Here is a 27,925-nt window from a genome sequence, read left to right as displayed (position 1 = left end):
ATCAGGTTTTCTTCCAGAATGGTCCTGTATTTGGCTCCATCCATCTTCCCTGTCCCTGCTGAAGAGAAGCAGGCCCAAACCATGATGCTGCCACCACCATGTTTGACAGTGGGGATGGTGTGTTCAGGGTGATGAGCTGTGTTGCTTTTACGCCAAACATAACGTCTTGCATTGTTGCCAAAAAGTTCAATTTTGGTTTCATCTGACCAGAGCACCTTCTTCCACATGTTTGGTGTGTCTCCCAGGTGGCTTGTGGCAAACTTTAAACTACACTTTTTATGGATATCTTTAAGAAATGGCTTTCTTCTTGCCACTCTTCCATAAAGGCCAGATTTGTGCAATATACAACTGATTGTTGTCCTATGGACAGAGTCTCCCACCTCAGCTGTAGATCTCTGCAGTTCATCCAGAGTGATCATGGGCCTCTTGGCTGCATCTCTGATCAGTCTTCTCCTTGTATGAGCTGAAAGTTTAGAGGGACGGCCAGATCTTGGTAGATTTGCAGTGGTCTGACACTCCTTCCATTTCAATATTATCGCTTGCACAGTGCTCCTTGGGATGTTTAAAGCTTGGGAAATCTTTTTGTATCCAAATCCGGCTTTAAACTTCTTCACAGCAGTATCTCGGACCTGCCTGGTGTGTTCCTTGTTCTTCATGATGCTCTCTGCGCTTTTAACGGACCTCTGAGACTATCACAGTGCAGGTGCATTTATACGGAGACTTGATTACACACAGGTGGATTGTATTTATCATCATTAGTCATTTAGGTCAACATAGGATCATTCAGAGATCCTCACTGAACTTCTGGAGAGAGTTTGCTGCACTGAAAGTAAAGGGGCTGAATAATTTTGCACGCCCAATTTTTCAGTTTTTGATTTGTTAAAAAAGTTTGAAATATCCAATAAATGTCGTTCCACTTCATGATTGTGTCCCACTTGTTGTTGATTCTTCACAAAAAAATACAGTTTTATATCTTTATGTTTGAAGCCTGAAATGTGGCAAAAGGTCGCAAAGTTTAAGGGGGCCGAATACTTTCGCAATGCACTGTAACTGTGAATGGTCCTGGTGCACCAAAAAAAAGTGTCAAGGGAAGCTAGTTTGGCTTTGGCTTCACTCCTATCACATCGCATCAAGAGAAACACGTCATTGAAAGAGAATATTTGTATTGTTACATCTCGTTGTGTTGTTGTCCTCCGGTGGCTAGCTAGCTAAAATGGTCCCTTTCCTAAATTAGCCATGAATGGAGATAAGGATTTGGACTTGAAGATGAAATTAGAATTTCTCTACAAATAGAGTTAGTCAATATGTTTTTTCTAGTAGCATGAACACACACACAAACACTCACACAGACACACACACACACACACACAGAAATCAGAACCTTGGACAGCCACATCATATTTAGCTTACGTTGATTGGACTAAATTGTTTTTGGTATCTTTTAGTTGTCACTGTATTAGACTAAGTAGAGGTGATTTGATGATGTTGAAATGGTGCTGGAATATTGGAGGCAGCTCCTGTTTTCTTTGCGACTTGTGGTAACGCTCTGTTGTTTTAAATCAATAGTTGTTTAGTGGTCTGAAAATGTCCGAAACATTAACTTGCTAGTTCACCCCCCCCCCCCACACACCTCGTTCGCCCCACCTCGTTCGCACCCTCGTTTCCTGTAGTCTACAATAAGCTCCTTTGTCTTGCTCACGTTGAGGGGCAAGACAAACTTAAACCTAACCTACCCTTTTTCCTTGTGGGGACCGGTGAAATGTCACCACTTTTCCAAATCTTCCTTGTTTTACTATAATTGTGAGGACAACTGGTCCCCACTAGTATAGTAAAACCAAACACACACACACACACACAGGATTATGTTAATCCTTGTAAAAACAAAGCAATATATTTCCTTTGTATAAGTCAAGCGTGGGATGTCCATCAGCATTTACATCAGGATTACAGGATCAAATATATCTCCTCCAACATTATCTAATGGGTCCTTCCACCAATTCGGTGCCTTTTGAGAAGTGTAACTTGGTAAAAACAAATGATAATAATAGACGTTTGATTTCTCCTAATTTTAACATTCTGTCATAAAGAGAACAAGTTCAACTCAATAAAAAAAAAGTTTTCCCATTAAAAAAAAGACTATGGTAAGTGCCTGTTAAGTGACAAATAAAGTAACAGGGTTGACCATAACGGGGTTGACAATTTAATTTTAAATCAGCCATAAATCCCCTTCTGAAAAGGGAATGGAAGCTTGTTGTGTTCAACAGGGAGTGGCAGTTGAATGCAAGCTGAATAAAATGTAAATTGTTAAAACATTTCTAGCCTGTCAATCTGTGAGTAACAAGGTTGACGTGTTATCATCGACCTGTTCTGTTTTCCACCACAAAACACCAGCAACTAGCCAAATCAAATCAAATCACATTGTATTTGTCACATACACATGGTTAGCAGATGTTAATGCGAGTGTAACGAAATGTGAAATGCTTCTGCTTCTAGTTCCGGGTATGCAGGGTATGTAAACATTATATTAAGTGCCATTGTTTAAAGTGGCTAGTGATACCTTTTTTACATTAATTTCCATCAATTTCCATTATTAAAGTGGCTGGAGTTGAGTCAGTATGTTGGCAGCGGCCACTCAATGTTAGTGGTGGCTGTTTAACAGTCTGATGGCCTTGAGATAGAAGCTGTTTTTCCAGTCTCTCGATCCCTGCTTTGATGCACCTGTACTGACCTCGCCTTCTGGATGATAGCGGGGTGAACAGGCAGTGGCTCGGGTGGTTGTTGTCCCTGATGATCTTTATGGCCTTCCTGTGACATCGGGTGGTGTAGGTGACCTGGAGGGCAGGTAGTTTGCCCCCGGTGATGCGTTGTGCAGACCTCACTACCCTCTGGAGAGCCTTACGGTTGTGGGCGGATCAGTTGCCGTACCAGGCGGTGATACAGCCCGACAGGATGCTCTCGATTGTGCATCTGTAGAAGTTTGTGAGTGCTTTTGGTGACAAGCCGAATTTCTTCAGCCTCCTGAGGTTAAGAGGCGTTGCTGCGCCTTCTTCACAACGCTGTCTGTGTGGGTGGACCAATTCAGTTTGTCCTTGATGTGTATGCCGAGGAACTTAAAACTTACTACACTCTCCACTACTGTCCCGTCAATGTGGATAAGGGGGTGCTCCCTCTGCTGTTTCCTGAAGTCCAGAATCATCTCCTTATTTTTTTTGACGTTGAGTGTGAGTTTATTTTCCTGACACCACACTCTGAGGGCCCTCACCTCCTCCCTGTAGGCCGTCTCATCGTTGTTGGTGATCAAGCCTACCACTGTAGTGTCGTCCACAAACTTGATGATTGAGTTGGAGGCGTGCATGGCCACGCAGTCGTGGGTGAACACGGAGTAGAGGAGAGGGCTCAGAACGCACCCTTGTGGGGCCCCAGTGTTGAGGATCATCGGGGTGGAGATGTTGTTACCTACCCTCACCACCTGGGGGAGGCCCATCAGGAAGTCCAGTATCCAGTTGCACAGGGCGGGGTCGAGACCCAGGGTCTCGAGCTTGATGATGAGTTTGGAGGGTACTATGGTGTTAAATGCTGAGCTGTAGTCGATGAACAGCATTCTCACATGGGTATTCCTCTTGTCCAGAAGGGTTAGGGCAGTGTGCAGTGTGCCGTGTGGTTGCGATTGCGTTGCCTGTGGACCTATTGGGGATATTGGAGTGGGTCTAGGGTGTCAGGTAGGGTGGAGGTGATATGGTCCTTGACTAGTCTATCAAAGCACTTCATGATGACGGAAGTGAGTGTGGTAGTCGTTTAGCTCAGTTACCTTAGCTTTCTTGGGAACAGGAACAATGGTGGCCCTCTTGAAGCAAGTCGGAAGAGCAGACTGGGATAAGGATTGATTGAATATGTCCGTAAACACACCAGCCAGCTTGTCTGCACATGCTCTGAGGACGTGGCTGGGGATGCCGCCTGGGCCTGCAGCCTTGCAAGGGTTAACACGTTTAAATCTTTTACTCACGTCTGCTGCAGTGAAGGAGAGTCCGCAGGTTTTGGTAGCGGGCCGTGTCAGTGGCACTGTATTGTCCTCAAAGCGAGCAAAGAAGTTATTTAGTCTGTCTGGGAGCAACACATCCTGGTCCGCGACGGGGCTGATTTTCTTTTTGTAATCCGTGATTGACTGTAGACCCTGCCACATACCTCTTGTGTCTGAGCCGTTGAATTGTAACTTTATTTTGTTTCTATACTGACGCTTAGCTTGTTTGATTGCCTTGCGGAGGGAATAGCTTTAATGTTTTAATCGTTGCTGTGGGTATGACATCGCCGATGCACTTTCTAATGAACTCGCTCACCGAATCAGCGTATTCGTCAATGTTGTTGTTGGATGCAATGCGGAACATATCCCAATCCACGTGATTGAAGCAGTCTTGTAGCGTGGAATCAGATTGATTGGACCATCGTTGAACCGACCTGAGCGCGGGAGCTTCTTGTTTTAGTTTCTGTCTGTAGGCTGGAAGCAACAAAATGGAGTCCTTATATGCGTCGCGGAAGTTAGAATAACAATTATCCAGGGTTTTACCAGCCCTTTTTGCGCAATCGATATGCTGATAGAATTTAGGGAGTCTTGTTTTCAGATTAGCCTTGTTAAAATCCCCAGCTACAATGAATGCAGCCTCAGGATGTGTGGTTTTTCAGTTTACATAGAGTCAAATAAAGTTTGTTCAGGGCCATTGATGTGTCTGCTTGGGGGGGAATATATACGGCTGTGATTATAATCGAAGAGAATTCCCTTGGTAGATAATGCGGTCGACATTTGATTGTGAGGAATTCTAAGTCAGGTGAACAGAAGGACATGAGTTCCTGTATGTTGTTGTGATCACACCACGTCTCGTTAATCATAAGGCCAAGAAGCCTAGATTCAGCTGCTTTTACACAATGATTTGATTATTAGATGTAATTATTTATATTTGTTTCTTTTGAAAAAACGTTTTTCAAATGGAATAGTTTTATCATATTAAAACAAGAGTTCCGTTCACGTAACAGAGTTGAGCTTAAAATGAGGTAGAGAGGTAATAACTAATCACATTAAATTAATAATAATTTTCAGAAATTACTTTGTCAAAGCAACAAAATAACTAGACATTTACCATGATGGTGAAAACTTGGAGATATGTTAGGGTTAAGTGGGTTAAAATCTTCCTAGAAGACACAGAGGGTGTACGGAGGGAAATGTCAACTTGTGGAATTTTGGCACTTTAGCAATTCTTTATTCATATAAAGAATCTGATTGATTGAATTCTCCATGTGGTCTATATTAAAGGGCACTTCATTTAATGTAACAGGCTTTTATAATTCAATATTGGTGCACTATTTCTACTTAAAATATCAAAGGGACGCAAAATGCACTCATTTTGTGGAACAACCCAACACTGAACTGACATTTATATTGGACTGGGTGCACATTTGGTGTGAAAATTGTGTAGCAGCACAAGTTGTTGGTACTAGTGGATGATGTGAGGCCACTGACCACTAAGGAGCTCTTAGACCTCTCCCACCTCTGACCCCTGACCCCAGATGATCTAATGACCACAGTAAACTGACTTCTCAATGGGTGGTTTTATCTCAGGCCAGCACAGAGGGTGGATAAACAGATAGACAGAGAGAACACTGGGCAACCTATTGGACAGAAATATACAGTGGTGTGTATTCATGGATTCCAAGGGAAGCCAGGCTTCCCCAAAATTTACAGTATACCAAGATTAAAAAAATATATATATAACATAATTTATCTTTCGTCTCTCTGTGTTTCATAATTTGACTTTAATTTGGCAGAGGCTGAATGTATCTCACCGAAGAAAGAATCAGACCAAGTAATACAGTGCCCCTCTGTCTCTGTATGTGTAGGCCATCTATCTGATGCTGTCTGGTCCAAAAGAGTATGACATTGTTACCGCACACAGCTAGTATAAAATAATAGCCAATCAGTGTTGAGCATTTTAGTCAGGTAGCCTATAGGACAACAAAAAATAAAAGAGTGTACTGTATGACAGAGTCATAGATCATTTTGTCAACATCAAAGAGAGGAGGATGGCCTTGGTGTTTCTCTTCAAGTCAGGTGAGTCAACATGTTTTTTCTACCTGCACGAACGCATGCACACACACACACACACGCACACATAAATCAGAACCATGGACATTCACATCATATTGAGCTTAGATTGGACTAAATTGTTTTGGGTATATTTTAGTGGTACTGTATTAGACTAAGCAGAGGTGATTTGATGATGTTGAAATGTTAAAGTTGAAATGTTGCTGGAATAGTGGAGGCAGCTTGTTTTCTTTGACTTGCGGTAGCCTAAGTATCCTTGGTTCTAAATTAATAGTTATTTAGTAGTCCGAAAATGTTGGAAACATTAACTTGCTTGATAATTCTGTAGGTCATGTAACTGTTTGTTACATGCAATGTGCTTTGTGGAATTTACCGGACAGATGTTGCTCTCTGGTTTTGTGATAAAACAAGGTGTGGTTGAATTTATTCTGCCACTGTACATTCTTATTGTCTCAGCCTTCGACTTATATATCACGGTGGCAAGGCATATGTACTAACAGGTAATATAGCAAACAACGCAATTATCACAACACATAGTTTGTAATATGGCTTTTTTTTTTGGGGGGGGGGGGGGGATGTTTGGCTTCTCCAGTGATTTTACCCATGCACCACTACTGTAAATATATAGACTTTATCCACTCTTTCCCTATCTTCCATTCTTTCTTTCTCTTTCTCTCACTTTCTCTTTCACTTTCTCTCTCTTCTCTGTGTCTCTCTTCTATCTCTCTTTTACTCATCTCTCTGTTTCTCATCTCCACAGTGCTCATGTTAACTTTACCTCTCTCTTGGGTCTTCTCATGTCTCTCCATTGCTCTCCTCTAGTAAAAGAGCCCATCTGTCCCTCCTTTCCTGTTCCATTTTCTGTCACTGCTACAGTGGAGGAACTGTGAGGTGGAGGGGGTTACCAGGGTCAGAGTCAGCACACCCCGCTTCCACAACCCAACACTAAAACCTCTCACCCCACATGCACAGACACACATCCTACACATCATCCCTCCCCCTCCTGCCTCATCCCTGTGTTGTGTTGCCCCCACCTCTTCCCTTCATCCGCTTGTCTTTCCAAATAGCCTTGATCATCATCAGCCTCTACTACATCACCCGCCCAGTGTGTGTGTGTGTGTGTATGCGTGTGTGCACGCGCGTGTTTGCGTGTTTATGGGCGTGCTGGCTTGTTTGTGTGTGTGTGTGTGAGGGAAAGAGAGAGAACTGAGCCCAGTTGAATTGTACAGGATTATTATAACAGCGACTCAGTGAGGAAAGCCTGCCTGCCCTATGAGGCCAGCCACCTTAATCACCAACCTTTATCCTACTACAATCCAGCCTCCACACATCCACTCTTTCATTAAGAGCCAGCCGATGGATTAGTGTAGCTAAAACAAAAGATGGAGAAAGAGATGAGAGATGAAGTGGAGGGTAGGAAGAGAGGATAGGGGTAGAGTTGGAGTGTTGAACAGGTGAAAGAAAATAAAGAGGGCAACTTGGCTTGTCTGTTGATATTTCTCTGTAAAGTAACCATTCATAACCTTCACTCGGCCCGTCAGTGAGACAAACAATAAAGGTATAGTTTAATATATTTTGTCTGCTCTGTATAAAATATTTGTTCACTAGAGGTCTGAGATCTCTATACACTGAGTGTGAGGGCAGACGGACTCCACTGTTAGTGATAGTGACATCGTGTCTCTCAGGGAAGAGTGAGCAGGGACTCTCTCTCTCTCTCTCTCTCTCTCTCTCTCTCTTTGTTTTCTCTCTCTCTCCCTCTACCTCTCACCCTCTCACCCTCTCTCCACCTCTCCATCTCTCCTGGGGAGTAGCTACAGGTCACACACCCTGAGGCTGAATCAGAGCACATGTGCCTCTACATAACAGTCCTGTGATAAAGCCTGGACATTATCATTGAATTAGACATACTCAGGTACTGTAAGCTAAAATAGAGTGCAATTCACAGGAGGCTGCTGAGGGGAGAACAGCTCATTATAATGGCCAGAACAGAGCAAATGGAATGGCATCAAACACCAGTATTTGATACCATTCCACTTATTCCATTCCAGTCATAGTGGGGGTGATTAACTGGGGTAAGATGCTAAACCTTCCCTGGCTGTATTCAACTATATACTGTATGTCTGGACGTAGTAAATTACTCTTGGACTAGGCATGACTATTTCTTTCCACCTTCTCTAATACTGTTGTCAGGTTTTAGTTCCATTCATCAGCTTACGGTTTTGAATGTTGAATGTAGCTAGAAAAGATAACCAACAGTGGAACCCACGATAACCTCTTTTGTCTTCTTGAGAAACGCACAGGTTTCAATTTTTTAAATGTCAGTCAGATTCTGAATAATGTATTCCCAGCAACACACCCCCAATAAATACACACAAACCCTTGTCAAATGAGAACAACACTTGCTGCATCACCATCTTCCACCAGTCTATGTTTTGTGTGTGTGTGTGTGTGTGTGTGTGTGTGTGTGTGTGTGTGTGTGTGTGTGTGTGTGTGTGTGTGTGTGTCTGTGTGTGTGTGTGTGTGTGTGTGTGTGTGTGTGTGTGTGCGTGCGTGCGTGCGTGTGTGTAAAGTTATGTGTCATTCCAATAATTAATGAAGAGGAATGGGATTGTTTGGAGGCGGGGATATGAGGGGGTGTAGCTCACCCTCCCCTGCATTTGGCTCCCTAGCTGCCCGTCAGAGAAATGTCCATCCCCTCTGTTTCTCCCAGCTGTCTTTCCCTCCAGAGCCAGCAACCTCAGCATAATGCAGGGTCAGTGGTCAAGAGAAAGAACAGGCTGCGTTTACAATGGACCCACGCTGGCCATTTCACAACCAAACTCCCTTTCCCATGTTTCATGTCTCTCTAGGCCTAGAGGTGTGTGTGTGTGTGTGTGTGTGTGTGTGTGTGTGTGTGTGTGTGTGTGTGTGTGTGTGTGTGTGTGTGTGTGTGTGTGTGTGTGTGTGTGTGTGTGTGTGTGTGTGTGTGTGTGTGTGTGTGTGTCAGGGGGTGGTAGCATAATAACAGTGGTCACTGAAGTACTCTCATTAGAAACATAGTCCCGTCCCATCATCTTCTCTGCTCCCTCTCACCTCTCTCATTGTGTCTCACAACCTCTTACATATCACTTCCACCCACTACCCACAACCACCATAATTGCAGCAGTTGGTCCTTGACTGTCTTTCGACATAGCAAGACTGATTCATTAAAGCAAACCCACTTGTAGAATTTCAAACAGAAAAACTTAGTTTAAATGGTTTTAATGGATAACGTTTTTGTTCAAAAATTCAATCCAAAGGTAATCATCTTGAGGAACATTTTTGTGATTTTTTTCTATTTGGCAATGGAGAAAGTGTCTGAACAGAATGATATCTCTAATAAGTTACACCGTGATCAGATTTTGTAATTGATATTTGTTCTTGTCATTACAACAGCAGACATTTCTCACTTCCTCATGGGCAGTTTTCTCTCTGGTCCTCAGCTACGCTAGCAATATATATGACAATATTTTTCAGTGTGAAACAGGGAATAACTGACCACAAAGGAGAAATGGACACAGAAGAGAGAAAACAGATACACTATCAGAGTCAGTCAACAATGTAACAGGGACAGCACAAGTAGAGAAGGCCAAGACCAAACACATATATAAAGGATAGACACAAAATGACTAACAGCAGTTCATATAAATATTACATTAGAGAATAAATAAATGCATGTGAATGATGTGTTTCATGTTCCGAGTGCTGGTCAGAAGTGCTCAAGCTGAGGTCTTTCTTCAAGTCAGCCTTTCCACCTATAGGACCCACTCCTCTTGTGAACCCCTTGGAAATGGTCAAGTAGTGAGGTGCCTTTTAGCTTAATTGGTGTTCAGAAACAACCACAGCAAACAAGCGGTTTAATGTCAATCATGAGCTGATTTTGACAGTGTTGAGCACTAACCTTTACAATACACAAATGTAAACAACAATCCACTTTCTACTTTTTACTAAGTAACTACCCAGTTGTTCACAACGATGGGCTGGTTTCACAGTGTTTAGTACTAAGATGGGTCTCTCATATCAAAATCAGATTTCTCCCAACATCTCAGTCATTGGTCAAGATGGAGCCAGTTGGGGAAGTGTGTTGTTGGGGAGAGTCTCATCTGCCCCATCTGTCCTCTCTACGCCTTAATCCCCATAGACGGTGCCCATCTGTGGGGGTGCCATGTGAGGAGGGCGGTATGAATCATAGGGCATCTCCAGGGGCACCTGGTAGCGGGCGCTCTGGTACAAGACCTGTCCCTGGGGGCCTGTCAGGCCGATGGAGGAGGGGGGGTAGTGGTGAGGGGGAAGATAGTGGGGCGAGGACTCCTGCTTGAGCACTAGATTACTGCCAATGCTGAGCGGGGGCGTGGGGGGGCCATCATAGGGAGGGGTGCCTACCCCACTGTTACAGTCGTTAGGGGAGTGGCTCTCGTAAGCCCCTCCCTTCATCCCTCTCAGGTGGAGTAGGTGGGCGGAGTCCAGTGTGCCGTAAGGCGGGCTGGGCAGGCCAGGGGAGGAGTAGCTGATTGGTCCAACGGCCATCCCCACCCCTCCCAGGATTGTGGGTCCTCCTCTCCCCCCTTGCCTGTCTTCAGGCCTCTCCTCGATGTGCCCCCCAGGCCCCAGCTGCAGACAGCCAGTCAGCAGGTTGCTGGTAGGCTGGGAGAGGCCTTTACACAGGGTTTCCATAAAGGCCCTGCTCTCCGTGGACTGGTCCCCCTCCAGGGCTTCAGACAGGGCACATATGTAGTTGCGGGCCAGCCGCAGGGTCTCGATCTTAGACAGTTTCTGGGTCTTAGAGTGGCAGGGCATGATGCTGCGCAGGTTTTCCAGAGCGTCGTTCAGCCCATGCATCCTCGAGCGCTCCCGTGCGTTAGCCTTCACACGCCGCGCCTTGAAGCGCTCCTGCCGGGCCTTGGTCATCCTCTTCCTCTTGGGCCCTCTGCGTTTGGGAGCGTTCCCGTCTCCATGGTCCTCCTCTTCCCCTTCCTCTTCATCCTCCTCCATGTCCTCACTGCCCAGCTCCCTGCCCAGGTGGCCCATTCCACCCGGTCTGTAGCGGTGTGCTGTGATTGGCTCGTCTCCGTCTGGGGAGCTCACGTCATCATCCATCCACTCCAGAGAACTGACTAGCTCCGCCCCCTCGCTGGGCCTCCCGTACAACTTGGCCATCATGGTCTCCTGGAAACGAAAACACACTAACATTAGCAACAGTTTTGACCTTAACATTTACCATTTTTTATGAAGATTTTGAGGCCAAATGAGGCTCATCACAACTCTACCCTTTTACATGTTTTGTCTAAACTTTCCAAAGCTAAGTGAATTGAGAGTAGGTTTTCTTTGACTGAGTAGACCGACAGATGCTGGGACATTGACCCTAGCTGGTTTTGAGGACCAGACTAGTCTATATATAGCAGTCTTGTCCCGCAGCCTAATGAGTTCTACTGACCTTGTGTGGCCGACTAGTCTCAAGATGAGATGAGAGCTAGGTCATGACTGATCTTCGTTAACCCAGAACTAAAATCTTGGGTAATTTGGTTTTATGTTTACTAGTCTGTCCATGAGATTAGGTCAGGACTATAGCCTCAGCCTGCTTACTCTACAATCTACTTAAGACTGTGAGCAATTATCTAAGATAAGGCCTTAATGACCAGTTTGTAACAGTGCATTGGGGGATCTTTGAATATTTTAGGGATTTTTAGTTTGATGATTCTCCTGAAGCATGCTGCTGTCATATGTAATACTTCAGATATACTACATATTATATCCATATTGACTATACATCCCATCACATTATATATATATACTGTGGACTCCCACATTGCTCATCTTAATATTTCTATATTTCTTAATTCCATTCTTTTACTTTTTAAAAAAACTTTTACACTTTCTGTGTATTGTTGTGTATTGTTAGATATTGCTGTACTGTTGGAGCTAAGAACACAAGCATTTCGCTACACCTGCAATAACATCTGCTAAATATATATATGTATGGACTAATAAAATGTGATTTGATTAGCCTACAAGGATTAATTTTGTGTTTAATTTTTCTATTATTTCTCAATTTTCTTTCTCTATGCATTGTTGCCTTAAGTAAGCATTTCACTGTTAGCCCACACCTGTTGTTTACGAAGCAAGTGACAAATTAAAGAATTCAGCACCATGGTCACGTGGACAGTGGACAGCTCCTATAGTGCTACTCTCTTCTGCTCAGGTCCTGCCGCTCTCGTGCTTCAGGTGTCAATCACCGCTAATGAAGGGATTATACTGCACATGAGGATCAGCATGTTACTGAATGGCTATGAGCCTGTAGGATACACAGTCTGCTTATGAGCGTTTAAACCATTAAAAACAAATGTACCCCGAATCAAACCCGTACCCTCCCCCTAAAAAGGTTTTAGAGGGTTTTAATCCGAGGGGAAACTTGATCTCGGGGGACTTCTAAACTCTGTAATTCCAGGCTTTTAGGTCGCGACGGGCTCCGGGATGGACTCTCAATCTGGGCCATTGCGGGATTTGCTCCCTCCGTGGATCAGCGGCAACATGGGATTAACTCAAGGTTAGACTACATTCCCGGATCAGTGACAGGGAACGCAGAATAATTCATGTACAGTATAACTCTGCGACAAATTGTACTCGGCTGATTGTGTTCTGTGTTTATGGTAACGGTAATGATTCATTAGGATTCAGGATAGGATTCATTAGGAGTTTTCATTGTAGGTCTGCCCATATTTTGAACCTTGTGGAAAATGAATTGTATTATTGAGCCTATTAGATGCTGACCTATAGGCCTATTTGAAACTATTTATTGGTTTTAAGAAATTTGTCCACAACTGTGTGTGTCATAGATTTTTATTCCAGACCATCATTTAGCTTGCTGAATGATAACCTATAGCATAATTTCGTACACTTATTAGCCATTTGGACCATCTTTATAGCAACAATCTTATGACCAAAGTGATTCTAAAGCATGATGAGCTGGTGGGGTAACTGTCTTTGTATAAATAATTACGGATTTAAGTATAGGTTTACACCTGATAAAATGTTCCCGTTAAGATTATGCCAGGCACATTTTAGGAGCAGTAAACCTAGTGTCTAATAATCATGTCACAGTTTTTGGAATCCTAAATTAGATAATCGATTATAACAATGTATTCATGTCTGTAGCCTATAATGCCTTAACACAGTTGCAGCTGTATGCCTCATTCCTGTTATTTAGCATAACCTAACCCAACATTTCGAAAAATGTCAAATCATAACCTATTACCCTACCAATGTATAAATGGACAACTTCACATAAACATGATCAAAATATTTGAATATTCAATAGGGCTATGCCATTCAAATTACACGATTATCCTATGAGAGTAAAACATTGACATTAATTAAAATGAGAAAGATGAGGTTGGCCTACCTGCTGTTTGAAATAACGCTCCTAAGGACCTCCTGTGTGTTCTTGTTGGCTGTTGAGCAGGCGTAGTCTTTGGTTACTACTATCTCACCTTTCTACAGGGAGTAAAACCTTCTCTCCATCAACTAGCCGAAAGCACTCAGTCTTTATTAACTTTCTCCCCTGCGTCTCCTTCACAGTTGTTGTCCGTGTTCCATCCCAGAGTGTAGCATCTCTGCAGGTCACCCAGCCGGGGTCCGGGGTTTAAGGCTCCGACCCATGCACAGGCTCCTCCTCCAACTCTCTCATCCTCTCGCATCCAATTCATCTGCGCTCGAGAGCCCGCGTGGGCGGCCCGTGGTCGTTAACAAAAAAAAGTTAACCAGCTTTGATTAGATTGATAGCCTGTAGGCCTGAACTCTTATAGCTCGAGACATTATCTACATTAGAATATTTTCATAGTTGCAATCGTTTTTAGTTTTGTATTGTTTGTATCATCAGTCTGTTTCGACAAATAAGCAGCCCAACTTTTGCATAGAGAGATGGATTATGAGTTTAACCGATTAAGAGAGTTTGCGGTTGCGCATGAGCAGTGTTTGCGCCATTCCCCCGTCCATTCAAACATCCTGGTGTGCTGAGCAAATATTGGCGTCCGGCGTGCGCTCGTTGCACCCAATAACGCTCATTAAATTGGGCTCTAGAGACACCCCTCGCGAGACGGGACATGCGCTGTGCCTTATAGTGAAGACCTGAAGTGAAGGACAGCGCAAACTAACCGAATGGAGACAGGCTATCTCGGTACAAGTGGGCTATTACTTGTGCACATTGCTTAACTTGGACTGAATAGGTGCCCACTCGTTTTGGGTGCCAGTGTTGGGCCGAAAATTTTCCACCTGACAGAACCCCTCCCCCTTCTAATTTCCTTAATTTTGTGGCTAGAGTCAAATACTTTCTGTGACACACATCAGAGTCAAATACTTTCCATAGAACGAACTTCACGTAGGCAACCGAAATTAATAATTCATGTATGTGTGTTAAATTAAACAGAGGGAGTAAAATGTTGGAAAGCAATAAACATTTCAGAACAACTATGGCTGAATTATTATCCTTACACTTTCAGAAATACTAGTCGAATAAGACATAGGAGAGATGAAGAATTGGGGAATTCTGACTGGGGAGATTTTTGGCACAACACCGGGAGCTCCATAATACGTTTGAGCTAATATTCTATAAGATGAACCTGTTAGTTCATATGCCTTGACCCCATGATACAGTATTTAGGCAGGCCTAAGGCCTAGACAATAAGAAGACAAAGTGGCAGAATAAATTCAACAACCTTCCTGAAGTCCACAAAGCATATTGCATGTAACAAACAGTTACATGACCTACAGCATGGTCAAACAAGTAAATTTTTCCAATATTTCTGGACTGCTAAACTATTGATTTAGAACAAAAGAGAGTTACCACAAGTCACAAAGAAAACTTTGCGCTGCCTCCAATAATCCAGCACCATTTCAACTTCAACATCATCTAATCACCTATGCTTAGTCTAATACAGTGGCAACTAAAATATACCAAAAACGGTTTAGTCCAATCATCATAAGCTAAATATGCTGTGGCTGTCCATGGTACTGATTTCTCTCTCTCTCTTTGTGTGTGTGTGTGTGTGTGTGTGTGTGTGTGTGTGTGTGTGTGTGTGTGTGTGTGTGTGTGTGTGTGTGTGTGTGTGTGTGCTTGCAAGTAGAACAAAAATATGTTGACTCACACTAGTTGAGTTGTAGAGAAACGCCAGCAAATCCATACTCCCCTTTCATGTTGCCTAAATGGTCAATGATACTGTCTTACAGTACACACTTTTAGTTTTTGGTGTCCTAGGCTACCTGGCAAAAATGCTTGCTTGCTAGCCTGACTTCCTTACATGGGCAATGATGCGCCAGGCCTACTACATCTAGCTACATATTGAGCTTCCATTCTCTCAGTCCAGGGGCACAATGTATGAATTCATGGTTGGATCAGAATCACCTTTATAATCATTGGCCAGTATCGAGAATTAAAATCTCAAATCCCTATCTCAATCCATGGCTGATTTAGGAAAGGGCCAATTTTAGCTAGCAAGACACCGGAGGACAACAACACAACGAGATGCAACAATTTTTTTATTTTATTTCAATGACGTTTGGATTCTGGTGATGTGATTGATGTGAAGCCAAATCCAAGCTGACTTCCCATGACACTTTCTTTTGGTGAGCCAGGACCATTCACAGCTGAGCTCACTCAGTTTAGCTCACTGCTAATTGGCAATTTTTTAATACATTTTTTTAATCAAGGGAGGCCAAATGCTCACTGGCTTCCCTTGCATTCAATGCTAGTTATGTGCAGCAACAATGTCATACTCTTTTAGACCAGACAGCATCAGATAGTTGGGCTACACCTAAAATACTGCGACAGAGTGCTTTCCCCAGTGAGATACACTACCGTTCAAAAATGTGGGGTCACTTAGAAATGTCCTTGTTTTTGTCCATTAAAATAACATCAAATTGATCAGAAATACAGTGGAGACATTGCTAATGTTGTAAATGACTATTATAGCTTGAAACGGCAGATTTTTTAATGGAATATCTACATAGGCGTACAGAGGCCCATTATCAGCAACCATCACTCCTGTGTTCTAATGGCACGTTGTGTTAGCTAATCCAAGTTTATCCTTTTAGAAGGCTAATTGAAAACCCTTTTTCAATTATGTTAGCACATATGAAAATTGTTGTGTTGATTAAAGAAGCAATAAAACTGTACTTCTTTAGACTAGTTGGGTTTCTGGAGCATCAGCATTTGTGGGTTCAATTACAGGCTAAAAATGTCCAGAAACAAGGAACTTTCTTCTGAAACAGTCTATTCTTGTTCTGAGAAATGAAGGCTATTCCATGCGAGAAATTGCCAAGAAACTGAAGATTTCGTACAACGCTGTGTACTACTCCCTTCACAGAACAGCTCAAACTGTCTCTAACAAGAATAGAAAGAGGAGTGGGAGGCCCCGGTGTACAACTGAGCAAGAGGACAACTACATTAGAGTGTCTAGTTTGAGAAACAGATGCCTCACAAGTCCTCAACTGGCAGCTTCATCAAATAGTACCTGCAAACACCAGCCTCAACATCAACAGTGAATAGGCAACTCTGGGATATACTGGCCTCCTAGACAGAGTTCCTCTGTCCAGTGTTTGTTATTTTGCCCATCTTAATCTTTTATTTTTATTGGCCAGTCTGAGATATGGCTTTTTCTTTGCAACTCTGCCTAGAAGGCCAGCATCCTGGAGTCGCCTCTTCGCTGTTGACGTTGAGACTGGTGTTTTGCGGGTATTATTTAAAAACAAGGACATTTCTAAATGACCCCAAACCTTTGAACGGTAGTGTACATTCAGCCTCTTTCGAATCGAAGGACATTTATGAAACACAGAGAGACAGACGAAAGATAAATTATTTAGTATGTATTTTTTTTATTCGTTTTTCTTCATAATTTTTTTTGGGGGAGGCCTGTCTTCCCTTGGCATCCATGAAAACACGCTACTGTGTCTGTATAGACTTTACATTCAATAGATACAGTGTGTGATTGTGTGAGGGACAGATAGAAAGACATTGAGGGAAGTGCTACCATCCCATGAGAAAAATGATCACATGTGCTCATGTTGGAGAGGTGGGGAGTGAGGGGTTGCATGGGGGGACTGTCTGTGCACCCAATGGATGTGTTTCACACTCCCCAGCCGACCCCCCCACCCCCAATCTCCCTCACCTCCCCCTGGGTCCCGCCTGTCCTACTCCACACCTGCAACCCAGAATGGGAATAATTTAGCCAGGCCTTGCTCTTCCCCAGAGTGGGAATAACCTGGAAATATCCTATCTGAGGCCTCACGCTTCCAAATAGCCTCACTTTGGCAGACACCTGAGAAAACTATGGGTAACACAGATTAAGAGAAAATAAAGACTTCCTTTATCTGGAGCAGAATAAACCTGGAGCAAAATAAAGCAGGATAAATACCCCTATGTCACAAGTGGTAAAACGGTATCTATGATTACTGTCATGTCCCCTGGTCCCCTTAGTGTTGGTCATGCACTATGAACTTCTCTGACAGATGGCTCATACTTCCTTCCTCTCCCCCATTTTCTCTCATTAACTATCTGATAGTTGCTCAGCACTTCTCATCTGACCTAACGTTGATCCCTAAGGACCCTCCCTACTCACCTTGTGTAGGTATGTTTGTATGTTTGCTTGAGAGGGCAGCGGCTTCAGCTGCAGAAAGCAGAGCACAATCCCCACTCTCTAACACACAAACACACACACACATACACCCCCTAGGCACACGACCTCTTCCTGAATCCCCAGCAGTCCCGTTTACAATTACAGTGGGGAGAGGGGGCTGTGTCCATCTGTCAGACTGGGAGTCCTATGAGAGATCCCAATACCCCAATGAGGCAGGAGGAGAGCGCACGTTTGTTTGTGCTTGTGTGTGTGTGTGCATGTGTGTGTGTGTGTGCATGTGTGTGCGCGTGTGTATGTTGGTGGAGGGTTGGGGATTGGGGGTCGTGATTGGTCTGGAAAGACTGCATGTGTAATTATAATTAGGCCTAAGTTTTAAATGCGTTTATTCACAATATCACATATCAGAAATTATGCTATTACAATTATGCTATGTGTAAAATTGATTTTCTTTCACATTTTATTTGACAGTAACATATCACAATCACCACTTCACATAATACTTGTGGCCCTCACTGTCCCATTACCTAAATTCTCTTCAAACACTTTTAATGTTCTGAATAGGGATGACAATAGGCTCATCATATTGTTAATTATAGAGCATTCAGAAAGACAAACAAACCTCCAGAGAATGAAAGTTACTCTGAGTTTCATGGTCCCTGATCAGCTTGGAAGTTCCACTAAGCAACACTTGAACCTCTCTCCATCCCAAGCCCTAAACGTTCTGGTGATCTGGACCATGTGTCTTTATACCAACCATTCTATTGATGAGGCTGCTCCACGGGGCCACAAAAATAGATACCCCCCCAGCTACATCCCAAACCCCCTTAACCCTTCCCTTGGCCCCCTGCGGTGCGCGCTCATTGGCCGACCGCCTTCAGGCGTTCCTTTTCCACGGGCCCATTGTCTGGCCCAGTAAGCTGCTTTGTTTCTGCGTGGGCAGCTGGACCATCCCGCTCAGCCATTAGCCACGACACGCTAAAGAGAGCGGGATAATATAATTACAAAACAAAAGTCAGGTGGCTAGTAGTTCTGCCAGGGGGAGCCCATTTGGGGGGCTATGTGTGGAGGGGTTGGCGGGTGGCCAGCTATAATTAGATTATGAAGTTTTGAGAGTGACAAAAGAAACAATTGAATATTTTTCTCTCTCTTGCCCCAGTGTGGTTTAATTTGATTCCATCTTGGGTTCAAAAACAGAGGACATTTACTCTTCTAATTTTCAGAGTCACCTGCCCAGAAAAAGTAACATGGTCTGACAAAACTGACCTGGAGAAATTCCTCACAGAGCATATCTTTCTTGTCAAATTGATGTGAGACTGAGACTGCTTGTGGAGGTCCAAATCAGGTGAATTCCTGAAAGGCGGTGTTTTTAGCATAAAGTCACTGGCCTTGTGTTCTCGCTTGGCATGGACGCTAACATACCGGGGGACAATGGGATCTGAAGCAGATCCATCTCCTCTAATACTTTCTTTAAACAGGGGTGCAAGCGTGTGCCCCTGTTCCGTCGGCAGACCCAGAGTTTATCCCGTTAGTCACCCTGGATGAGTGAAAGGGTAAACTCGATCTCCCCATCCCAGCTGGAAGCAGCCTTACACACATGCAGATCCACACACCCAGCTGGGGTGGGACAGCTGATAGGAAAAGGTTTAGCTAGTGGGTACTGTTTGGAGTAGGTCAAGCAGAATAGGATCTGCTAAATCTGTTTTTGTTTCTATTCGTTTACATTTGTTTGTTGGTGAGGGGTGAGGGGTGAGGGGTGCAGGGGTGCAGGGGAGAGGGGTGCAGGAGACCACATTTGGTTTTTGTTTGGGTAAGACAGTAAGCGATTGTGTCATATACATACATGCTTTAGTGGTGGGGTGTCACCATTGTGCCGGCTCTGGGGGCGTGTAAATGCCCATTTTCAGCCCCGTTGGGCATAGTTTGAGGCTGCCCTCAGAAGTGCATAGGATTCTCATACCCTGCACATGTTTTCATTGCTTGACTAACTGCTTGGTGTTGGACTATTCTTGATCATCTTGGACAAGTTCTGGCAAATATGGTTGTAAAACATTACAACCTGAACTTCTTTTTGAGCTCACCTGATTTATTAGAATCTTCATTCTTTGAGAATAAAATAATCCCAATTGTACAAATAATCATGAGCAAATATGTCAAGAGTCCCAATATAGAATGGTATGTCACCTTTGCTTTATTACTACAAAATGTATGCACTCACTCACCTCTCTTGATAAGAGCGTCTGCTAAATTACTAAATTGAAAAATTACAACATCTATGTTTTGCACCTACATTTATAGTGAGACAATACATTCATACTATATTAACTTAAATTAGGATGAATTGTCCCATTGACAAAAATTAGACTATTTTACAAATACAAGTTCTGATTGAAATGCTCCTGCGTATCAGGACTAAAATTGGACATGGTTTAGTTCGATGTGGGATGTGATGACAGACTGTTGGTTGCTTGTTGAAGGCTGAGTGGCCACTGTGTGCTTCAGTTCTAGGGCGTGGCAGGGAAGGCGGAGCCAATGTACTTCTTCCCATTCCCATAGGAGGATTTATCCCAGGTGTAGGTCTGGATCACCAGTGGCTTCCCTCCCAGGCTTAGTTTACACCTGCACACAGAAAACCAGATGAAAACATAACATACAATGGCAACAAGCACACACTCACATAATGAGTGTGACACATGACACACGTTCCAAAATGGATGGAAGTGCAGAACAGCAATGGCGATGTATTGTGTGTGCATCATCTTTGATAGATCATGAAAAAGGAATGAACCAATGAACACACACACGAATGGAGTACTCACTGTTTCCCTGGACGGGTGATGTAGCAGAGACTGTACACGGCCAAGTCGAACTCAGGACTGCAGCCAATGATGGAAGAACCAACCTGCTTGAAGTAGCCATCCCACATAAACTGCATCCCCAGAACATCAGGGTAGGAAGTCCACTGAGAGAGAGAGAGAGAGATAGAGAGAGAGAGAGAGAGAGAGAGAGCAGGAGAGAGAGAGAGCGAGAGAGAGAGAGAGAGCAGGAGAGAGAGCAAGAGAGAGAGAGAGAGCAGGAGAGAGAGAGAGAGAGAGAGAGAGCAGGAGAGAGAGAGAGAGTGAGAGAGAGAAAGAGAGAGAGAGAGCAGGAGAGAGAGAGAGAGAGAGAGAGAGAGAGCAGGAGAGAGAGCAAGAGAGAGAGAGAGAGAGAGAGAGCAGGAGAGTGAGAGAGCGCAAGAGAGAGAGAGAGAGAGAGAGCAGGAGAGAGAGAGAGAGAGAGAGAGCGAGAGAGAGAGGTCTCAGTCAAATCTAAATTTTTGGAGACTTTGTGTTATGATTATGTTATGATTGCAGAGTTGTGTTGTGAATGTGATGGTTTGTTTGGTGCTTACAGGTCCATCGAAGCTGTGGCTGTAGTAGTCAATCAGACCCTGTTTCTCCAGCCGGTAGAACTGGAGCCAGTTGTGGAAGCCAGATATCTTCCCACCTTTTATCTCACCTAGAATAACACAGATTCACTTTATAAACACACACACACATATGCTTGCACACTAACAAAACTAGATACGCACCACACTTTTACACACAGAGACACACACACACACACATATCATACCTGCAAAAATGTGCTCAAAGCCGCTGGAGTCCATCTTGCCAGCGTAGCGGGAGTAGAGGCCGAACCACATCATCTTCAGGTCATGGAGGAACTCCTCCTCAGAGCTGTAGCGTCCTGGGGAAGAGAGAACAGCAAACTGACACATTACACATGGAGATAGACCCAAACAACATTCCTTACTCCAGGAGTATGGAATGTTTTGGGGATTTTCAAGTCCCTCAGTCGAGCACCTGATTCACTTTTTTTGTTCAAGCTGGGCTGAATCCAGTTGGGTACACCTTCTTTGCATGGAGATAGATGTTTGGACATCATCAGAGATAGTGAGCAATATTGAGATACAAATTTGAAGGGGTGGTATCATAGATATACTGTAACATGAACTGTAGGTGCAAGCTAGGAAGGTACTGTATGTGATGGCATATTAATGATAGACGGGCTCTTAGAGACTTGATGATGATATAAAGACTGGTTTATGTTATCTCAGTAGGCCACAGAGTGGATGTCTACACTACCATACCCTTGGTGAAAAGGAAGGCGTAGAGCTCTCTGCCCAGCTCGGTGTTGGACATGGCCTCCTTGAGGAAGGTATCCTGCTCAGCCAGCTGCTGGGGGGTGAAGTCCTCTGTGGTGCCTGTGTTTCTCTCGTAGTTGTCCAGCAGGGCCACGAAGGCAGCATACGATGGCTTGGAGAACAGAGACGCCTCGTCCAGGAACTTGAACAACCTAATGGAAGAAAACACCCTCACACCATCACACCTCCTCCTCCATGCTTCATGGTGGGAACCACACATGCAGAGATAATCCGTTCACCTACTCTGCGTCTCACAAAGACACGGCGGTTGGAACAAAAAATGTCAAATTTGGACTCATCAGACCAAAGGACAGATTTCCACCGCTCTAGTGTCCATTGTTCATGTTTCTTGCCCAAGCAAGTCTCTTCTTAGTAGTAGTTTCTTTGCAGCAATTCGACCATGAAAGCCTGATTCACGCAGTCTCCTCTGAACAGTTGATGTTTAGATGTGTCTGTTACTTGAACTCTGTGAAGCATTTATTTGGGCTGCAATCTGAGGTGCAGTTAACTCTAATGAACGTATCCTCTGCAGCAGAGGTAACTCTGGGTCTTCCTTTCCTGTGGCGGTCATCATGAGAGCCAATTTCATCATAGCGATTGATGGTTTTTGCGACTGCACTTCAAGAAACTTTCAAAGACTGACCTTCATGTCTTAAATTAATGATAGACTGTCATTTCTCTTTGCTTATTTGAGCTGTTCTTGCCCTAATATGACTTGGTCTTTGACCAAATAGGGCTATCTTCTGTATACCACCCCTACCTTGTCACAAGACAACTGATTGGCTCAAACGCATTAAGAAGGAAAGAAATTCCACAAATTAACTTTTAACAAGGCACACCTGTTATTTGAAATGCATTCCAGGTGACTGCCTCATGAAGCTGGTTGAGAGAATGCCAAGAGTGTGCAAGGCAGTCATCAAGGCAAAGGGTGGCTACTTTGAAGAATCTCAAATATAAAATATATTTGTGTAACACTCTTTTTGGTTACTACATGATTCCATATGTGTTATTTCATAATTTTGATGTCTTCACTGTTATTCTACAATGTAATAAAATAGTAAAAATAAAGAAAAACCCTTGAATGAGTAGGCGTGTCCAAACTTTTGACTGGTACTGTATATCTATACTGTAGGTCAGAGAGAGAGGAAGAGATAGAGCAGGGGGCAGAGAGTATGGGGAGGTAGGACAGTGACAGGGAAAGAGGAGGGAGAAAGAGAGAAAAAAATAATATAAGAGAGAGACAGAAGAAGAGAGGAATAATAGAACAAAGAGGTGGTTGGAAATGGAGAAGTAGAGAATGAAAGAGAAAAGAGAAACAAAATATAATATAATGTATCTCACGGGCGTGGGGACAGGTCGTTCTGGGAGCTGGTCTCAGAGTTGGGCACTCTGGCCTGGGAGTCAATGATCAGCTCTGACACAGAGGGCTTGTTGGAGTCCAGAGCATACAGAGCCTCAGACATAGACTTGATCTCAGCATCAGTGATGTCACTGCCTCCATCTCCACCACCAGAGCCTAACAGACACGTGAAAGGAACACTTTATTTTAGGGACTGCCACCATTGAACCTATAGAACCTATAATAGCCTACCACCCATAGAACAAACAGCATCAGAGACATGGGGAACAGTTTACATTAACAATCATTGTACTGCTGTAACATAGAGAAGTAGTGACATGGCTTTAATAATATTTAGGTCATTTAGTGCTGTTGTGGCTCATAAACAATGTTATTTTGTACACTACTGTTCAAAGGTTTGGGGTCACTTAGAAATGTCCTTGTTTTTAAAAGAAAAGTAAAATATTAATATAACATCAAACTGATCAGAAATACAGTGTAGACATTGTTAATGTTGTAAATGACTATTGTAGCTGGAAACAGAGGCCCATTATCAGCAACCATCACTCCTGTGTTCCAATGGCACGTTGTGTTAGCTAATCCAAGTTTATCATTTTAAAAGGCTAATTGATCATTAGAAAACCCTTTTGCTTTTTGTTGCTGTTAACTTTTGATGTGGTTTTTGCTGTTATTTTTTTTCATGTAATATTTCTGCTTATATACTGGATGTCTTGTTAAAGAAGAAACATCTGCAATTATGTTAGCACAGCTGATAACTGTTGTCCTCATTAAAGAAGCAATAAAACGGGCCTTCTTTAGACTAGTTGGGTTAATGGAGCATCAGCATTTGTGGGTTCAATTACAGGCTAAAAATGGCCAGAAACAAAGAACTTTCTTCTGAAACGTGTCAGTCTATTCTTGTTCTGAGAAATGAAGGCTATTCCATGTGAGAAATTGCCAAGAAACTGAAGATCTCGTACAACGCTGTGTACCACTGCCTTCACAGAACAGCACAAACTGGCTCTAACAAGAATAGAATGAGGAGTGGGAGGCCCCGGTGCACAACTGAGCAAGAGGACAACTACATTAGAGTGTCTAGTTTGAGAAACAGATGCCTCACAAGTCCTCAACTGGCAGCTTCATTCAATTGTACCTGCAAAACACCCGTCTCAACATCAAAAGTGAAGAGGCGACTAGAGATATACTGGCCTTCTAGGCAGAGTTCCTCTGTCCAGTGTCTGTGTTATTTTGCCCATTTTAATCTTTTATTTTTATTGGCCAGTCTGAGATATGGCTCTTTCTTTGCAACTCTGCCTAGAAGGCCAGCATCCTGGGGTCGACTCTTCAATGTTGACGTTGAGACTGGTGTTTTGCGGGTACAATTTAATGAAGCTGCCAGTTGAGGACTTGTGAGGCATCTGTTTCTCAAACTAGACACTCTAATGTACTTGTCCTCTTGCTCAGTTGTGCACCGTGGCCTCCCACTTCTCTTTCTATTCTGGTTAGAGAGTTTGCGCTGTTGCAAAAGGGTTTTCTAATGATCAATTAGCTTTTAAAATGATAAACTTGGATTAGCTAACACAACATGCCATTGGAACACAATAGTAATTTACAACATGAACAATGTCTATACTGTATTTCTGATCAATTTGATGTTATTTAATGGTCAAAAAATGTGCTTTTCTTTTAAAAACAAGGACATTTCCAAGTGAGCCCAAACTTTTGAACATTAGTGTGCGTCAGGACAAATACCAAGGATATAATACTTTTGGTGTAACAGTTTGAGTGACAGTTAACTCACTTCCACAGAGGGAGGTGTAGTCGCTGCAGCAGTTGTTGTGGTCTCCACACTTGGTGTTGCAGTGGCACTTGTTCTGAGAGTTGTATTTCTCCCCACAGCGGCCCTGGCAGGACAATCCTGGAGCGGGTGCTAAGTGGAGAAGTCATTATTATTATGTTTTAGCTTCAATTGACATTTTAACATTAATGTGTAAGCTATGACTTCGAACTGCAGAGTACTGTGTTTCACATAAGGAGCCTAAGGATTGTTGTGCTATGCATAAGGATTGTTGTGCTATGCTTGATGAGCAACACCTTACATTGCACACCAATGACCTCTACTGGCCAAGCACACCAATGCATTCTCAAGCTGTAAAAAGACTAAGGGCACCCTGATTCAAACACTGGTGGTGAGCCATCAGAAAGGCCAATGACTGACTATTGTCTAATATTGAGCTACATGTAGTATGTTGATTTTTACTTAGTTCACAAAGGTTGTGTAGTGAAGACTCTTTCACGTATAATACAGGAGTATCTGAATGGTGCACTGTGATTGACCTCGACCACTATGTGAATTTCACCAGGTGTTGTGGTTAATTTTCCGAGATGGAAAGAAGGGCAGCTCAAACAGATAACAGATGAATAACTAACTGTGCCTAGGTGTAGTCGACCGTGGGATATGTTTCAGGGACATGGTTTGCATGCCTCCAGATCAGAATGACACAGGCATCTCTCACCATTACAGAGGGCTTCGAAGTCACTGCAGCAGTTGTCATACTGGGAGCACTTGGAGTTGCAGTGGCACTTGTTCTGAGAGTTGTACTTCTCGTCACAGCGGCCCTGGCAGGATGTGGATCCAGCTGGAGAAAAGGAACAAAAGTGAAAAGTTCACACCCTGCTTCTGTTGACATGTAAAGACTAACCTGTGCTATTTTGGTAAAGTTCATATACATTTTAACTAGGCTTTGAGCCAATTAACAAATCAATAATTTCCTAATGGATGATAAGCTATTCTAACTATCTGACTTACAAGGTGGAGCGCTTAGAATGCGGTTGGACACTACTTCTATGACACATAACTTTCAGCACAGCTTTGAAGGAGTTAACTCATAAAAAATAAACTGACAGAGAGGGTTGCTACTGTCATTTACAGAGGCTTTCATAGTCAGACCAACAGTCTCCATGGCACTCACAGGCTGTGTTAGGGTCTGCCCTACTCTCAATGATAATATTATATTCTAACAGGTATATTACATTTCATTTCAAGTGACACTAATGAAGTTAAAAAATAATAATTATCTAGTAGATTATCCTTTGCCCCATAACACCCTGAGGAGGGCTCATACTTACTGCTGTACCCCTGAAAGAACAGGGTCACAAGCAAAATGACAAGCAGAATGATCTTCATTATGGCCCAGCAAAGATCCAATAACTAGGTGCACTGTCCCAAAGATGTATTTCCTTATATAGCAAGTTAGCCGAGCCAAACAGAAGTTCTAGCATCCATGAAAGCTCCTCCCTGTAGTCAGTCTTCCAATCATGTTAAGTACAGTAATCTGGGGTTAGCATTGGCAGCTACTACATATTGAGGATAGCATTTGTACTAGTTAGACCCAGTTTGAACATACTGTTCACAAATGTGTTCCCAATGTGTCCTCATTTGTAACCCATTTGTTACGAAAGCTTTTTGTAAAACATATGACTATGACCTATTCAGTGGTTGATGTGGAAGGACGCTAGTGATACATCCATACAAAAGGTTTGACATGGTGCAAATATGCTGAGGTGACATGGGAATGGGAGAACGGAGTTGTTTATAACGTTCCTAGAAAAATATAGAGGGGACTTGTATTAACTTGTAGGAGGGACGGAGTTAATGAATACTACAGGCACAGAGAAATTTCACACACTCACACCTGTTGAACACGTCTGGTTTTTAAAATAGCATCTTATCAGATTCTGTTGTGTTATAGAAACACCTGCCATATTTTTTTGTCTGCGTTCATGCATATTGCATATTAATAAACTTCATAAATGGATTACTGTATCATGATATAAAAGTCTGAACTATTTCAAATGTGGTACTATGTCCATTATGCATAATAATGCATAGACACTGACATATTGTGTGGATCTCTCACTTTCTACATATTTCTGCAAACAATGTTCTACTCCCTTTCCTGGACCTTTCCACTCCAAGTCTGAAATGGGCCAGTTATATTCGGTCGTCAGCCATCTGGTGTAGTTCACTTCCCATGGTTTCTGCAGTACAGCCTGTAGCACATCCAGAACACCTGCTGCCATTGTGCAATGTCGTAGTGGAAAACTGTTTCTGCATTCAGCTCCATAGGCACGTGCCTTACAACAGGGGTGAATGTAAGTGGGACACAGCCATATCTTGCCCTTGGAAATACTATGCAATGTAATGGTTGATGTTGTGATGTTGGGGCCTGTCACTGTGTAGAATGAGCCCCACTGTATGTAAACAACTTGCACCTCATAGCAGTATAGGCCAATGTGTTAAACAGTATCTCTCAAAATAAAAAACCTATAGTACAAGTAAAAAAATATATATAATAAAGAAAATAATAGACCAGATTTGTACCATCAAACTGTATCCCAAAGAAGTGCTGCCCTGTGTGCTAAGTGTGATATGCATTCCAGTACATTAGATGGCACTAAACAAAAACTATATAGCGACATTTCCCAGCTCAACGAAAAATGTGTTTTCTAACAGTAAGTTTGGCCATGCTCAGTTATATGTCACTATATTGTATCACGCCAATATATTGGTATCACTCCGCGGCGGAGAGATACATCCGAGGTGAGAATTTACAGATTTACTCCCATGTACACCTGGGTCATGGCTGGGGTCCGCCCATATATAT

The 27,925-nt window shown here is 43.2% G+C and overlaps 2 protein-coding genes across 2 annotated transcripts; both read right to left on the bottom strand.

Moving 5' to 3' along the window:
• Positions 1-9,315: 9,315 nt before the first annotated feature.
• On the bottom strand, positions 9,316-13,791 carry LOC110528108 (neurogenic differentiation factor 4-like). The gene is made up of 2 exons (XM_021609927.3): positions 13,509-13,791; positions 9,316-11,275 (listed from the first exon to the last, which is right to left on the bottom strand). The coding sequence occupies exon 2, from the start codon at positions 11,267-11,269 to the stop codon at positions 10,238-10,240; it is 1,032 nt and encodes a 343-aa protein (XP_021465602.1). The 5' UTR covers positions 11,270-11,275; positions 13,509-13,791; the 3' UTR covers positions 9,316-10,237.
• Positions 13,792-19,901: 6,110 nt separating this feature from the next.
• endou (endonuclease, poly(U) specific) lies at positions 19,902-26,829 on the bottom strand. Its single transcript, XM_021609926.3, has 9 exons — positions 26,388-26,829; positions 25,775-25,897; positions 25,060-25,188; positions 23,261-23,435; positions 21,866-22,071; positions 21,349-21,462; positions 21,125-21,231; positions 20,553-20,695; positions 19,902-20,352 (listed from the first exon to the last, which is right to left on the bottom strand). Exons 1-9 carry the CDS (start codon positions 26,443-26,445, stop codon positions 20,238-20,240), a joined length of 1,170 nt encoding a protein of 389 aa, XP_021465601.2. The 5' UTR covers positions 26,446-26,829; the 3' UTR covers positions 19,902-20,237.
• Positions 26,830-27,925: the final 1,096 nt, after the last annotated feature.

This window comes from Oncorhynchus mykiss, chromosome 7, assembly GCF_057628025.1.
Source record: "Oncorhynchus mykiss isolate SJ-2025 chromosome 7, ASM5762802v1, whole genome shotgun sequence".
Taxonomy (NCBI): Eukaryota; Metazoa; Chordata; class Actinopteri; order Salmoniformes; family Salmonidae; genus Oncorhynchus; species Oncorhynchus mykiss.
This window is presented reverse-complemented; position numbering and strand designations above follow the sequence as displayed.

What these genes read in the sequence shown, in the direction of transcription:
- LOC110528108 (XM_021609927.3), bottom strand. Translation starts at nt 11,269, where the DNA reads ATGATGGCCAAGTTGTACGGGAGGCCCAGCGAGGGGGCGGAGCTAGTC.
- endou (XM_021609926.3), bottom strand. Translation starts at nt 26,445, where the DNA reads ATGAAGATCATTCTGCTTGTCATTTTGCTTGTGACCCTGTTCTTTCAG. An exon ending in GTTCTTTCAGGGGTACAGCA is followed by an intron (nt 25,898 to 26,387) that starts GTAAGTATGAGC and finishes CCTTTTCTCCAG; the next exon opens with CTGGATCCACATCCTGCCAG. An exon ending in ATCACCCGTCCAGGGAAACA is followed by an intron (nt 20,353 to 20,552) that starts GTGAGTACTCCA and finishes TTCTGTGTGCAG; the next exon opens with GTGTAAACTAAGCCTGGGAG.